At 36.7% G+C, this 16,218-nt stretch overlaps 1 protein-coding gene across 2 annotated transcripts in view; it reads right to left on the reverse strand.

The window, feature by feature from the left end:
- Nucleotides 1–16,218, reverse strand: part of ITGB8 (integrin subunit beta 8) — an 85,420-nt gene that overhangs the window by 43,745 nt on the left and 25,457 nt on the right. The window contains exons 2-3 of one of the 2 annotated variants that reach the window (XM_079785891.1): nt 14,384–14,469; nt 6,434–6,605 (exon numbers count right to left, since the gene is read on the reverse strand). In XM_079785891.1, coding sequence (XP_079642017.1) covers nt 6,434–6,605; nt 14,384–14,469 — 258 coding nt within the window. The remainder of the gene's footprint in view (nt 1–6,433; nt 6,606–14,383; nt 14,470–16,218) is intronic. The other variant, XM_079785892.1, reaches the window with a different exon arrangement.

Raw genomic sequence — 16,218 nt, forward strand, 5'->3', positions numbered from 1 at the left:
TAATTATTATCATTACTATTACTAGAGCAGCATTAGGGTAAGAACTGTCTATCCATCTCTGAAGCTTCTAGATTTTGCACATGCATAGCCACTTATAAATGTTTTTTAACTGGACAATATTTGAAGCACATTTATATATAGCCTTTTAAAAGGCCCACATATTTATCACAGTAAGAAGCTGATATCTATGATTTTTTCCCCACAGTTTAGGGGGGGGTCTTCGTTTCTCTCTTTAAGAGGAAAAAGGATTCTCTAGCCCCAAAATGTTTATGCTACTACCATGTATATTATTATCTCCAGGAAAGCTTCATTCTCATATCTTTTGAGATTCTAAAGGCTCAGATCCTTTAAGAGAATGAGAAAGAGGACTTGGAGGAAAATTGAGACCTACTTAGAGCTACTGCCAGTATTGGTTTGAATAGCCCAAAGAATTAATTAATTAAAAGTTCTTAGCATGATTTTGAATCACTCAAATTATGGAGTAAGCATCTCTGAAGTACTGGCTACAACAAATATGACTGGGCATTAAGAAAAGATAATTTTAAAATATTCTTCATAAGGTGAAATTGAAAAACCATAACAGAATGTACAAAAGTGTAGCAGGAAGAAAGAGCAGCCAATTACTATTAATTATACTTGGGCAGGAGAAAAAGAAGGCCCAAGAATGAGACTGGTTGAAAATAGGAAAGCACAGACTCCAGCACAATTCTGAATTTTTGTGGTGGGTAAAATGGGTATATGTGCAGGAGTGGGGGGGAAATGCATAATTTCTGCATTTTTATTTTTTTTTTAATTATTGAATTTAGGAAGAATACCTGAGAAATCTTACATTTTAAATTAACCCTTTGCACTCGCTTGCAATTTTAATCTCTATGCTACCGATGCTAACCGTGTCGAGTCACACTCGACATCCGAGTGCAAAAGGTTAAGCTACACTAAATAAAGAACTTTTTTCTTTACAATATTAAAATGAATCAAGTTTGAAATATTTTTTGAATGAGTGAGGTATAGATTATACTAATCCTTATCATATACACTAGAGGCCCAGTGCACGAAATTCATGTACTCGGGCGGCGGGGATGGGGGGGTCCCTCAGCCTGGCCTGCACCCCCTCGCTGCCTGGGATCCCTCGGGGGATGTCTGACTGCCGGCTTAGGCCCACTCCCCATAGGACATTCTTAGTGCTGCCTCGGAGGTGAGAGAAGCTCCTGCCACCACCACTGTGCTCCCCAGCCGTGAGCCTGGCATTTGGCTGAGTGCTGCTCCCCCTGTGGGTGCGCACTGACCACCAGGGGGCAGCTTCTGCATTGAGCATCTGCCCCCTGGTGGTCAGTGCATGTCATAGCGACTGGTTCCACCATTCAGTCGATTTGCATATTAGCCTTTTATTATATAGGATTATATTACTCTAAAGCAGAATTAGACAATTCTCTTCTCTTTCCTATCTTCCTAAAGATTTCATTTCATTGTTCTTAAGGAACATCAACTAGGATCAGTGACCTATTTCTGTTATTACTTTTCCATAAGATTGATAGGTAAAAATAAGAAAAAAAAAAGTATAGTTTAAGAAGTGAAAAGTAAAATAAAATACCGTATTTTCTGGTGTATAAGACGACTGGGAGTATAGAAGATTTTCCTGGGTTAAAAAGTCATCTTATACGCCAGAAAATACGTATAAAATGTCATTTTAAAAACTCATTTTAAATATTCATTATATATTATACATGTTTTTATATAGTCCTAACATTCTTTTAAACATTTAGTCAGTATGTGATGTTATAGAAATATTTATAAAAGTTTAAAAAAATTCTTAATAGATGTTATATTGAAAGTCATGAATTTTTATCAGTAAGCAGTAAAGTGATTATCTATAACCAAACCAAATAAATCAAAACAATATTAGGGGATAGATACATTTTACACTTAGGTATGCATTGTATCAAACCCTCAACTCTTTTTTTTTTTAATTAATTCTCACCCAAGGATATTTTACATTGATTTTTAGAGAGAGTGGAAGGGAGTGGGAGAGACAGAGAGAAAAGCATCGATGTTGAGAGACACATCAATTGGTTGCCTCCCACTTGTGCCCAAACCAGAGCCAGGGGTCAATCCTGCAACCGAGGTACATGCCCTTGACCAGAATTGAACCTGCTACCCTTCACAGGCTGATGCTCTATCCACTGAGCCAAACCAGTTAGGGCAAACCCTCAACTCTTATTTGTATCATGATGGAATGGACTTTGACATTATGAGGAGTGATGTTTCTAAATATCTGGAGTTAGTACAATATAGCTTTATATATTACTAGAGGCCGGGTGCACGAAATTTGTGCACGGGGGTGGGGGGTGTCCCTCAGCCCAACCTGCATCCTCTCTAATCTGGGACCCCTCGAGGGATGTCCAACTGCCCTACTAGGATCGGGCCTAAACGGGCAGTCGGACATCCCTCTCACAATCCAGCACTGCTGGCTCCCAACTGCTCGCCTGCCTGCCTTCCTGATTGCCCCTAACTGCTTTTGCCTGCCAGCCTGATCACCCCCTAACCATTCCCCTGACAGCCTGTTTGCCCCTAACTGCCCTCCCCTTCAGGCCTGCCTGGTCACCCCTAACTGCCCTCCCCTGCAGGCCTGGGTCCCCCTCAACTGCCCTTCCCTGCAGGCCCGGTTGCCCCCAACTTCCCTCCTCTGCCGGCCTTGTCACCCCTAACTGCCCTCCCCTGCAGGCTTGATCGCCCCCAATTGCCCTCCCTTGCAGGCCTGGTCTCTCCCAACTTCCCTCCCCTGCTGGCCATCTGTGTCCACATGGGGGCAGCCATCTTGTGTGTTTGAGTGACGGTCAATTTGCATATTATTCTTTTATTAGATAGGATAGAGGCCTGGTGCATGGGTGGGGGCCAGCTGGTTTGCCCTGAAGGGTGTCCTGGATCAGGGTGGAGGTTCCCTTGGGGCGTGGGGTGGCCTTGGCGAGGAGCCTGTGGTGGTTTGCAGGCCGGCCACACCCCCTGGCAACCCAAGTGGAGGCCCTGGTATCTGGGATTTATTTATCTTCTATCATTGAAACATTGTAGCCTGGAGTGGAGGCCTGGGCCGGCCAGGGCAAGTGGAAAGCTTGGCTTCCTCCATTGCCGGGAAAACTCAAGCCTCCCTCCTGCTCTCCATGGCCACAGCCATCTTGGTTGGGTTTATTTGCATATTCTCTCCTGATTGGCTGGTGGGCATGGCTTGTGGGTATAGCGTAGGTATGGTCAATTTGCATATTACTCTTTTATTAGGTAGGATGCCCCAAAGCTGGCATGTCTTTGATGTCACAATGCATTATTTAGATGAATTTAATAAACCTAATTTAATGACTCTTTGCTATATATGCAGATTATAAAATACTAGAGGCCCGACACACGAAATTCGTGCAAGAGTAGGCCTTCCTTCCCCCAGCTGCTGGCACTGGCTTCCCTCTGGCACCTGGGACCCGGGCTTCCCTCCGGCTGCCAGAGGCACCCAGGACGTGGGCTTCCCTTGCAGCCCTGACTTCGTCCAAAAGGTCGTCCGGAAGGACGTCCAGTCTAATTAGCATATTATGCTTTTATTATTATAGATAGTTATGTCATAGCTGTGTTGGAAAGATGACTTACACACATTAGACAGTTATATTAATTTGCAAACATAAATTCAAATAGTAGAGGGAAATTGAATAAAATCAAGCCCTTAATAATTGACTTAGACATCAAAACATTTCTCTTTTCACTCTTCTACTACCCATGATCTTATGCCTACTGCATTCACTTACCATCTCATGCTGACATCTCCCATGTCTCTATCTCCAGTCTATATCTCTCCCCTGAACTTCAGCCTCATACATATAAGTCACTACCTCAACCCAAATAGTCCCAATTTGAACTCATTACCACCCCCTCTACAGAGGGCAACCCTCCCCTTCTCATCTAGATGCTTGAGCCAAAGCCCATGTGTGCCCACGCTCATCATCAATCACAAACCTCTGAGGATGCTACCTCCCCATTATCTCCCAAGTCTGTCGATCTTTCTCCTGCCTCGATACCATTATGCCATTATTATCATAATCATTACTATCATTGTGGAAACAGCACTGAAACAGTTTTTCAACTTTTGAACTGTTAATTAATTTATAGTCTTGGGAGGATTCAGTCACCATTATATCTACAAAAGGGACCAAGCTAAAGTCATTGATGTTTATAAATTTAAATGTAACAAACCAGTAGAAAAAAAATGGACCTTATAATTTCAAATCTTCAAATATTTTTTAAAAAGACAGTTTTAAAGGATATAATCATATTAATTAGAGGCAAATTATATATACACTCATGTGTACTTTTATATTTTCATTAGGTTTCTTAGGGTTTCCTTGTTTCTTGAGTCAATTTTTAATCACACTTTCTACAAAATTATATTATCAAGATTTATACATTTTACCATGGATTTTTGTGTTTAATATTTTCTTAAAGTATTTTTCACATTATTTGTTTCTCTGATTATAGTCTATATAATTAGGTTATTTGCTTTTTTGTTCTTTTTTCTTAATTAGATTTGTCAACAATTTATCTATTTGATTAGGTTTTATAAAGAATTTGCTCTTGGATTTATACATTCATTTTCCTTTTTTATTTCTATTTTATATTTCATTAACTTTGTTTTATTCTTAACTTATGAATTCCTTCATCTTGTTTTCCTTATGATGATTTTGTTTTTGTTGTTCCTATACCTTTACTTGGATACTTAGTTATTTTTTTCATTCTTCTTTAATAATAAAAGCATTTAAAATTTTGACTTTTCCTGAGAATAGCTTCAGTCACATACCATATATCTTGATGTGTTTTGCTGTTATTATTATTATTAAATAGTCTATGACTACAGTTGTTATTTATACTTGGTGATAGAATTTATTCAGAAGTTTTTATTAGGTAATCTGTTATTTAATATTTGTTCATCCTCTCGATTTCAAATTTTATTGTGCAGTACTCAGAGATATTGGCCTATAAAAACAGTTTCACTTTTTGGAAATCAGTTTTCTTGTCTAAAATTTGATTTACTTCTGAAATTATTTCATGACCTTTGAAAATATTATTTTATTTATCAAGTGCTATGGACTAAATTGTGCCCCTCCCCATTTATATGCTGAAGTCCTAACTCACAATGAGATGGTGTTTGGAGATGGGCCCTTTGGGAGATAATTAGGTTTAGATCAGGTCATGAGGGTGGGGCTCTTATGAGGGGGTTAGTGTCCTTATAAGAAGTGACACAATGGAGCTCTTTCACTCTATCTTTATCTCTCTGTTACACTCTCTTCCTCTCCAGGAACTGAACCAGCTAGCACATTAATTTTGGACTTCCTAGCCTTTAGAACTATGAGAAAATAAATTCCCGTTGTCTAAGCCACTTTGTATATGGCAGCAACAGAAGGTGGCAAGCATCACAATCTTACTTTCATTTTTTTGTGTATCCTTTTCCAACTGTTGCTCATATATATCCATACTTTGTGCTGTATAATTGTTTTATATGGTTACGAGCAGTTTTAATTGGAAGCTTGGAATATGCTATGGCCAAAAAAGAAATGGACTTTGTTTCTCTGGTAATCCAAGAGTGTGGAAGAAATAGTTCAGCTTTGGAATAGGGAACTTGTGTGTCAATATGGTTATTTAAAAATTTAATGACAGGACAAGACCACCCAGAACAAAATAAAATGAAGGCTAGCATATTAGTTAAAACTAAACATATTTAAGTGAGTGATGCACACCTGTGTACCTGAATTTATCTTGCCATATGAGGTTGTATACTGGGATTCTCTAGCACTGGCAGAAAAGGAATAATTTCTAGTGGCCTATTACATATGCCAAACTGTGGAATACAATGTGATAGAAGGGCAAGTACAGAAGAAATATAGGAGGTAGAGTGTGTACTAGTGTCAGGGGCCAACACAAAGCTGCTCAAGTTAATTATGACAATTATGAATTGTAGTTTTGTGTCTAAAAGTTTATCACAAAGGCTCTAAGGACCTAGCTTAATTCATATCTCTTACTAATTAATTATTCAACCAATAAATTCAACAAATACTTATAGAATGCTTACTATATGCCAGCATCGGAGAAACAGAGTGGAATAAAATATGTTCTCTTTCTTCCAGGGCTGGCAGTAGAGCAAGAACACAATTACACTACAGCATGATCAAGTCTGGAAACACATAATTATAATACAGTGCCGTCAAGTTTGCTGGAGTGTCTGAGGCCACACAGCTAGCTAGCTATAGGCACAATAAAGGCTAGAATTCTGATTTCCTGATTCTGAGCCCACTGTTATTTTCACTACAACAATACTGCCTATCACACATTATTAAATATGAGCAAGTAAAACTAAGTGTAATTTCAAATTAAGAATCATCATAGATTTATTTGAAAATCATCAAACCTGGTCGCAGCTGGACCAATACTTCTCCTGGTGTCACCTGGGTATTAATTTCATTTTCAGTTGGTTTTACATTCACAAACGGGTATTCTATTGAATCAATCAAACATCCTTTGCTTAATAAATTGGCAACAGTATCACAACGTTCACTCCTTGATCCACCTGAAATGAAATCCTGTTTAAAAGAAGGAAAATCACTGACATTTTTAGTGCATATCATCTCAATTAAAACCAAAGAAAACCACATAACAACTTTTGCAAAGAAGCCATCTTCTAATATTGCACCACTTATGCAACTATTCAAAAGAGCCGCATGTTTCCAATAAGAGTATTGGCAAATTTGTTTTAAGTAAAGCTTTAATTTCTAAATCTTACTTAAAAAGAAAATGAATATTAAAGAGGAGATTTAAACCAAGTACTTTTGTTAACTGATCACTGTAAAATTATACCAACTTAATATTTTACTTTGGAGAGACTGCTCCAGAAGAAAATTTATCCAAAATAGACCATTCAGTGGTTCCAAATTTAAGCCTCAGTTCTCAAAGAACTCAACTGGTATGTTTATTACATATTGTTATGTTTGGAATACAAGAGCAAGTCCTCAGAAGTCACATGCTTAATTAAGTACAGAAAATTCATAAGAGAATGAATTGGAAATCTACATTTCTTAGCCTATGAAACTGCCAACTTCTTATACACACAACAGTAATTCAATAATCAAGTACGATCAATGCTCATAATGAGGCAGGGAGATAAGGTGGCAGCTCAAATTCTCCTTATTTTGCAACTAAATCTAAAATGTTCATTATCATTCAGCATTGGCTAGTTGATGTTTATCCAAGAGCCATCCAATAAACTTGGAATTTATGGAGCAACCTTGAAATTTAGTTTATCTTAATTGTGAAGAAAATGATATTTTTATTCTTCATGTAATCATCCAGGTTTTTTCCTAAGAACAAGATATGTATTGAAAAGTACAGAAATATGTTTTATTATATATAATGTTGGCCTGAATTATATGTGATATTATCTTACACATTAGCTAGATATTTATTTGCTCAGTGATCTTCCTGGCTATTTCTTTTCTTTTTTAAAAATATATTTTTATTGATTTCAGAGAGGAAGGGAGAGGGAGAGAGAGATAGAAACATCAATGATGAGAGAGACTCATTGATAGGCTGCCTCCTGCATGCCCCATACTGGGGTTCAAGTCTCAACCCAGGCATGTGCCCTTGACCAGAATTGAATTAGGGACCCTTCAGTCCTCAGGCCGACGCTCTGTCCACTGGAGCCAAACCGGCTAGGGCCTTTCTGGCTATTTCCATCTGGCATTCAGTCATTCCTCCTTTAGTTCAGCTGATTCAGAGAACTGGATTAACAATTAATTAATCATTCAATCAAATAATGTGGATTGAATACTTACTCAGAGACAGAATTATTTTAGGTGCGGAGGATACAGAATAGAACAAGATAGACAGAGTTCCTATCATCAAAGAGTCAATAAAACATCAGTGAATTCAGCAATGAAGCAAGGAAATGTAATAATCATGGCCATTAAACTTAGGGGAAGCACAGATTGTCCTAGGGTTATGGAGATTATTAAGTTTAATATTAGTTGATTATGAGATCACTCACTAATTATGGACAGGGACATCCCTGGCAGTGGAGAGTAATTAGATGGGATGGTGGTAGGCAATATAAAAACATTCATATAAGGATTTTAATTTAATTCCCATCTCAATTTAGAACAAGGGTTGGAGAACTAGGAACAATGGGACAAATAAAACCCATGGCTTTTTTTTTTTCTATGGCTTTAATGCTAAAAATGTGTTTTTTTTAATGATTTTAAAATGCTATAGTACAATAAAAAGGAGAACATGCAACAGAAAAAGTATGTTTACTATGTGACCCTTTACAGTACTGATCACACTTGTAATATAAATATAATGAAAAGACAATAGAGAATAATATTTCCTTTTCAATCAATTTTTTCAGATGTCATTTGGTAAATGACTTAATGGAAACAGAAAAAATGTAATTTGCTTTTCTATTGACCATACACCTAGATTTTAGACCTAAGTTAAAAATGTTCAAAGCCTTAATTTTGTGTATTCAGATTTACCCTATCTACTGATAAAACTTAGAGGTACTAAGAATGGGAGATTTGGTTTATAAACAACTTGGAGTTCCTCAGAGAAAGGTGGCATATACTCTTATTGTAACTTTTCATCAGAAAGCCTCAGGCTAGATGGGGGTGGGGAATCCCACCTGTGCCAGAGCCTGGGGAATATGTGCTCATTCATGCCTCACATGAAAGGACACAGACCAAGGGCGACATGTGTTTTACAGATGTAAGGACCCCAAGCCTTTAAATCAGGAAAGGGATAAAGTACAAATAACTGATTTTTCTTTTTCAGCTAGGGGTTTTGCTATTTGTATATACAGAATTGAAAAGAAGTGAATGTGATTGATTCACTGCAAGTATAGATCATGCTATGCCATTTGACCTTGAAATGTCAAATCAGTTTGCTGATAAAGGCCAAATAGTCTCAATTTTCTGCAATGTCTAAATCAGCCTGGTTGTTTTTACTCCAATGTAAAAACAATGTTGTACACTTGAAATGAATATAATATATGCCAGCTATCTTTTAAAAGGATGTGAAAAGGAGATGGGCTCTTGTTTGCATTTTTAAATAGCATGGTCAGATGACATTTGAACAAAACTGAAGGATCAGAGAGTGAGCTACAGGGATTTCTGGAGGAAAATACAGGAAGAGGAGCATAGTGTGTAAATGCCCAGGCAGCAAGAACTATGTCGGGCTTAGGCAAGGCCAATGCAGAGGCCAGAAATAATAATAGGAATAAAGTAGCTAACTTCTATTGAAAAAAAACCCAACACACACAACTAAGTCATAAAAACATTGCCAATTTTACAATTAGGGTTGAAAAGGGAAGAACAGACCATGGCATCAAAATAAAGAATGGAATGCTGCCCCTATCCACTGTGGCCTACTTTCCACTTTGTATAAAAGAAAAGAATTTGAAGCCACACCCGTTTAATTTTTGGTGTTTTGTGGCATTTTAATTTCTTCTAATTCTTATGTTTTACTTTTTCTACAAGAAGCACTCAAGCTAACTTAGACTTCAACTGTCTGCATCTAAAACCTATTTGGTGATGTTTTGTTTAGTTATACACTTGAACCCTGCATGGTTTTGTTAACCGATGTTACCCCAATTAACTCGACAACAACAAAACTAGAATCAAATGTTGAGTTTTTAAATTTGGCATCAAATTCTAAAGTATAAATTTAGTTATTTTGAGGTTATTAATTGAATTGATATTACAGTCATGGAAATTTTATGTCATATAAAAATTTCCTTTAAGTGTTTCATTGTATTTATTATATAACGAGTGTATTCTTTTTCTTTCTAAAATACATTACTTTATCTTTTGAATAGATAAATAAATACTAAAACCTATTTGGAATGAAAAGGCCATGTTGAAGTTACCCTGGCTGGCTTTTCTTCAGTTATTACTTTCACCCATTTAATGGAATAATCTGGGGAGATACATAAGAAAAGTTTTTTATCCTCCTCATTTCTGAGTCCTGAATTTCAGATTTGGCAATCTGCCCAGAAATGAAAGAATTCTAACATCTTCTTTTTGATAGTGAATGCCCTTGGTATCATATTTTAATATAATTATGCTCCAGGCTGCCCTCTAAACTTCTGGCTCTGCAATCACAACCTGTATCTGACATATCAGGCAGGAGAGGAAGAGACTGGTCAAGTCCGTCACATATGTTAAAAATGAACATGAGGCAAACTAGGTAATATTGATAAGGTTCTGTTTATCTTCAATATTTTTCAATTGCTTTTCTGTAGCATGGAGAGAAAGAGAAGGTAAATTATATATATATATAAATATATATAATGGCAGGTTTACATGCTACACAAGAATGTAGGCAAATTGAGTATATATCCTGTGTAAATTTTCTAGGAATCTTTTATTTTTTGTTATTAAAAAGAAAGAGATGGGTGGGGGCGGGGAAGAAAAAAGAGAACACAGGGAGAGAGAGAGAGAGAATACACAGAGAGGTTTTTTCTTGTTTTAGTTTTACTTTATTCATTGCTTTGTTATTTATAGTACAATTGTCATTCTTAGTACTAGTTATTTCACTAGTCATATATATATATATATATATATATATATATATATATATATATATATAGATAGATATAACTAGTGAAATAACTAGTCATATATATATGTACTATATGTTCATAGGTTTAATTTTATTCAGGTCATAAGAGTCTCTTAGCTAAAGTGGTTACAACAAACTGATCATTAATTTAGCTTCAGGGCATGAATACTGAAGAAAAATAGATACCAATTAAGTTTCTTTAAACTTTTTAAATTTTATTTTTCAATTACAGTTCCCATTCAATGTTATTATTAGTTTTAGGTGTATAACATACTGGTTAGACATTTATAATAACTTGTGAAGTGATCATCCTAATAAGTCTGATACCATACATAGTTAGTACAATATTAGTGACTATATTCTAAGCTGTACTTTACATCCATAACTGTTTTGTAACTGCCAATTTGTACTTCTTAATCCCTTCACCTTTTTCACCCAGCCCCTCAAACACACTCCCATCTGGGAGCCATCAGTTTATTTCTGTCTCTATGAGTTTGTTTCTGCTTGTTTGTTTATTCTGCTTTTTAGGTTCCAAATATAAGTGAATTCATATGGCATTTGTCCTTCACTGTGACTCATTTCACCCAAGACAACACCCTCTAGGTCCATCCATGTTGTCCCAAGTGGTAAGATTTCATTCTTTTTATGGCTGAGTAATATTCCATTGTATATACAGGGTGTTCCAAAAATGTATACACACTTTGAATAATTATAAAAGCAGTGTTTATTAAAATACATTTCATTTTCAAAATGTAATTGAGTCAGCTGTTAAAGTGTATATACATTTTTTGGGACACCCTGTATGTACCATTTCTTTTTTATCCATTTGTCTTTTGACTGGCCAATTTAATCCATTTACATTTAAGGTAATTATTGATAGGTATGTACTTATTGCATTTTATTAACAGTTTTCTGATTGTTTTTGTAGTTCTCTTATTTTCTTAGTTTCTTGCTCTTTTCCCTTGTATGTTGATGACTTTTAGCAGTGTTGTGTTTGGATTGCTTTCTCTTTATTTCTTGTATATCTCTTGTAGATTTCTGGTTTGTGGTTTCAATGTGCTTCATATATACCAACCTATGATTATAGCAGTCTATTTTAAGTTAACAGTCGCTTAAGTTCAAACACATTCTAAAATCACTACCATTTTTACTCACCCCCTCCATGTTTATTTTATTTTTTTTCAATCTATTCTACCTTCTTTTGTGTGTTTGTGTGTATCCCTTAATTTACTGTTGTAATTACATACGATCTTCCTACTTTTGCCTTTTAACCTTTGTACTGGCTTAGTGTTGGTTGAACTACTGCTTTTATTATGTGTTTGCCTTTGTCAGTGAGAATTTTCTTTGCGATATTTTCTTATTCATATTTTTTTGTTCTTTATTTTGAAGAAGCCCCTTTAACATTTCTTGTAATACATTTATTGGTTTGATGGTAATGAATTTCCTCAGCATTTCTTTTACTTTTGACCAGCTTTGAAAAATCATATAAGGCAGGCTTAAGAACAGATAAAACCACATCTTCCTTCTCTGTCCCTACACCCTTGCTGATTGAGGAATAATAGACATCAGTTGCATGCTTACCTAAGCGGTGGGCGATCTTTCAAAACTAACCACTGCATTCTTTCTCTTGGTGATGTCAAGTCAGCCTGTACGAGTGGACAGCTCCTTCTGTTAATGACGTGTCTAGTGGCCAAGTCCTAACACTGGTTGCTTCACGTAGGGTTGTGTTCTTAACGCAGGCAATACTGATTTTCCTAAGCCTGAATGAATTGCTCCAGAGTTTCACCGAAGTTCTTATAATAACAACTCCCATTTCTTAAGCAATGTCTGTTTGCCAAATGCTTCCCACACACTGTTTCACTTAATCTTTACAACAGTGTGTCATAAGTGCAGTTATTATGTCCATTTTAGAGCTAGGGAAAACTGAGGTTCCGAGGACATGTTAATATGGTTACTATGGTTAGAAATGGATGGAACTGGGATTGGAATCCAAGGTGATCTCATTTCAGAGCCTGCTTTTTCAACCTCTAAATTAGACTACCCTTCAGTACATAGAATATTTTGAGACATGAACAGCCAAGTCATTTCTGAATATTTTCTGAGATCCCTTTATGGGGATTTGATCAAGAGCATACACAGGTTTTGTCTTCTCTGCCCTGGCAGCCACCCACCTCTTCCCTTGGCTTACCTCCTTCCATTTGACTGGCCATGCCTCTGAATACTCAAAATCCCTTCTCCCCTGGCAGGCCTGACATTGCAACTCCCATAACTGTGACTCTCCAGATTTTTCGTGCCAGCAGCGGGGTGAGAAGGAGAGGGGGTCCCTTTGGAACCAGACCTTCTATATGGCTGGCATGGTGCATTTAGCTGATAACTGCGTTTCCAAACCATCTTTTGAAAGGTCTTCTAAACTACACACACTAAAGTTCTCAGCAACTGATGTCAAGTTGGCCCAAACTCCATGACTCTAAGGATTTTCCTTAGTGATACAGTAAAAATCAAAAATGGAGTATTGGGTTAGGGTCAGGAAACATCAAGCTATGATGCATTCTTGACAGAGAAACTCTAGTTTTGAGTGACATCTGATTTTTTCACTGGTAAAACCCAGGCCACATTCAGAAGCCTTGAGGCTGTCAGTAGGAGGGGCACTTACTTTCAGACATGGCTACTGTTCCATGAACCCCTCCCCTACCACTTTCTTGCCTTGCTTCATGGAAGAAAGTAACATCCACTATCTTTTGCTACTTTTCACCTTTCTTTTTTCCTCCTTGGAGATGCATAAGAGCAAGCAGTAATAGGAGAGGTTGGAAAGACGATGGTAGGTGCAGTTTTTGAGCTAAATCAGAGGAAGTAAAGCTAGAGATTTCTCTTCATCGCAAGCAAAAGGCCATTAAAGTTCTATCTGTTCTAATTCTCAGGGGCTACATAAATAAATACAAAATTACCTACGCAGTCTCATAAAAAGAAAACCCCAAATTAGCAGATGGCTTCTTCATTACAACTTATATAATAGGTGGTTCTAATTAGAGATTACCAACACCAACACCCACAAAACTACTTTAGAGAAGGAATGCATTATAATTATTTTACTAAGATGATATTGGGATATTTTTCTCTTGTTAGAATATAAAACACAAATTTTTAACAATAAACATTTCTTATTTTCTATACCACAGAATTTTAATGTACACACTATCACATGTCAAAAGAAAAGCACTCCATTTTCCATAAGTACCTAAGGAATTGATACACAATATTATGATAGAGTAAATCACTTATCTCCAGGTATTTAAAAAAAAAATGAAACAGACCAATAAATTAGCTTGCTTTTCTCTAATAAGCAAGTACAAGACAACGATCCAACTTGGATATATAACCGAATGCCCCAAGCTGCAGCAAGAATTTCACACAAAGCCTTCTGACCTAAGCAAAAGTTACTATCTGCATTTGCCAATTTTCTCTATAGAACAGATGGAAAACATAAAATGGTTTGCACTTCATTTCAAAATTACCATAATTTTCCTAATAAAAAGGTTATACTTTATATTCAGCCAGATATGCTGTTTCCAGGCATAAAACCAAATAAAATTTTCCTGATGCTCATCAGTATCGTTTTCCTGATGCACCTTCAAGGTACAGAGTTTCAGGGCAATGAAATTATGCTACAGAGAAGGGCGATTGTGAGAAAAACAGAAAAGAGAAAAAAAAAAAAAGAACAAAGAAAGAAAAATAAATAAATTAGGCACACCTCTTGAGCACACCATCCACATTCTGGATCCAGCGCAAGGCACTTGGTGCAGGATGCTGCATTCGAAGATGCACATCTGCTGTTTTCTGAAATGGAAGACAAAATGAGGGCTTATGGCTTATTCTCCTGTTGGGAAGTATATGCAGTTCTAGACAAAAATGTTTTTTGAAAACTGAAATAAGATGACAATATTTTTAAGTACATGACATCAAAAAATACACAACTTCTTTTGGGAGGAGTTAACCTGCTCATTGCTATTAATAGGTACTGCATTTCCTGGATAGTTATTATTTGGTTTTATTATTTGGGGAAAATGAGAGTAGTAGAAGTATGATTTTAGCTAAGTTTTGGGGTTTGGCTTGAATTCTGCTGCAATAGTAGAGAACCCTCCAAAGTGTTTAATGTGTTGAAGTTTCACGGTATTTATATTATCTGAACCAATGAGGTGTTTTTGGATCTAGAATTTTTCCTATAAGAATAATCAAATACAGACCTCAATCTCAGCAGGAAAATCCACATTGAGTTATAGTGAATGGCCTTCCTGAGAAATAATCTTGAAGGACATATATTGTAATTAATTTGTGTTAATATTGATTATTTTGACTTGAAGAATATCAGAACCAGACATGATTCAGTATTTTAAAGGTAAAGTAGTTAAAATGAATGAATTGTTTTAGTTCATTTAATTACTCTGACTGGACCACTTTAATTCATGACCAATTCACTTTCCGTAGATACCCACACTTGGCTGTGACATTTTAATAACATAATTGTACTTGGAAACTATTTACCTTTGTCCCTCTAGCCACAAACTACTTACACCATTAAGAAGAGACTCATCACTATATACTTAAATACATAAAATATAATAATGAGTCATACATTACTTTGTTATGAGTTTTTAGTGGAATAATCACATCCTTTCTTTTTTTTAAAAAATGTATTTTTTATTGATGTTGGAGGGAAAGGGAAAGGGAGAAAGAAACATCAATGATGAGAGAGAATCATTGATTGGCTTCCTCCTTCACACCACCTACTGGGGATCGAGTCCACAATCTGGGCATGTGCCCTTGACCGGAATCAAACCTGGGACCCTTCAATCCGCAGGCTGATGCTCTGTCCATTGAGCCAAACCAGCCAGGGCCACATCCTTTCTGTATTATCCCTACATGCTTCCTACATTCTATCCTTTACTGTTTACTCTGAAATATCCCAAGGACACTGGAAACCACAGCATACTATTCAACTCACTCACAGGCACACAGTAAATAGCATTGACATGCTCGCTGTAAGTACCTCACAGTTCAGGTGAGAAGAGAACTATATAAGCAGACAGTGAAATACAGTGTGATAAGCACAAGGGACCGACCACCAGGGCACTATGAACATAGTGAGGAGATGCTCACTCTGCTTTATTTTTATTTTTATTAGCAATAAAAGGATATTTTTTATTGTTAATAGTATACAGATATCTCCCATCTAAATCCCCCCCCCCCCCATCACACTGCTTTAGAGGGACGGTTCCCCAGAGGCAGTCATATCTAGTATGTCTCTTTTTTCTTCTAATCTGTGCCCGTCTCTTTTAAAAATGTAACAGGCATGAAAGAAGACTCTGTGTGCATGCACAATCACACATGGACGTGATAGTTTGAAAGAGAACAGAGCCCACATAGTCTCTAGCTGTCCCCATCCAACTGGTTTCTCTTTTACAACTTGCCCCAAACATTCTAGAATACAGGGCGAAAACAGTTCTGACCTGGAGGTGGTACGGTGTGGGTGTTGGCAGTGAGAAGAGAGAGGAACTGTAGGAGAGTAATCATAGCAGAGAGGTGCTA

The sequence above is a fragment of the Cnephaeus nilssonii genome, assembly GCF_951640355.1.
Source record: "Cnephaeus nilssonii genome assembly, chromosome: 12".
In the NCBI taxonomy this organism is placed as follows: domain Eukaryota; kingdom Metazoa; phylum Chordata; class Mammalia; order Chiroptera; family Vespertilionidae; genus Cnephaeus; species Cnephaeus nilssonii.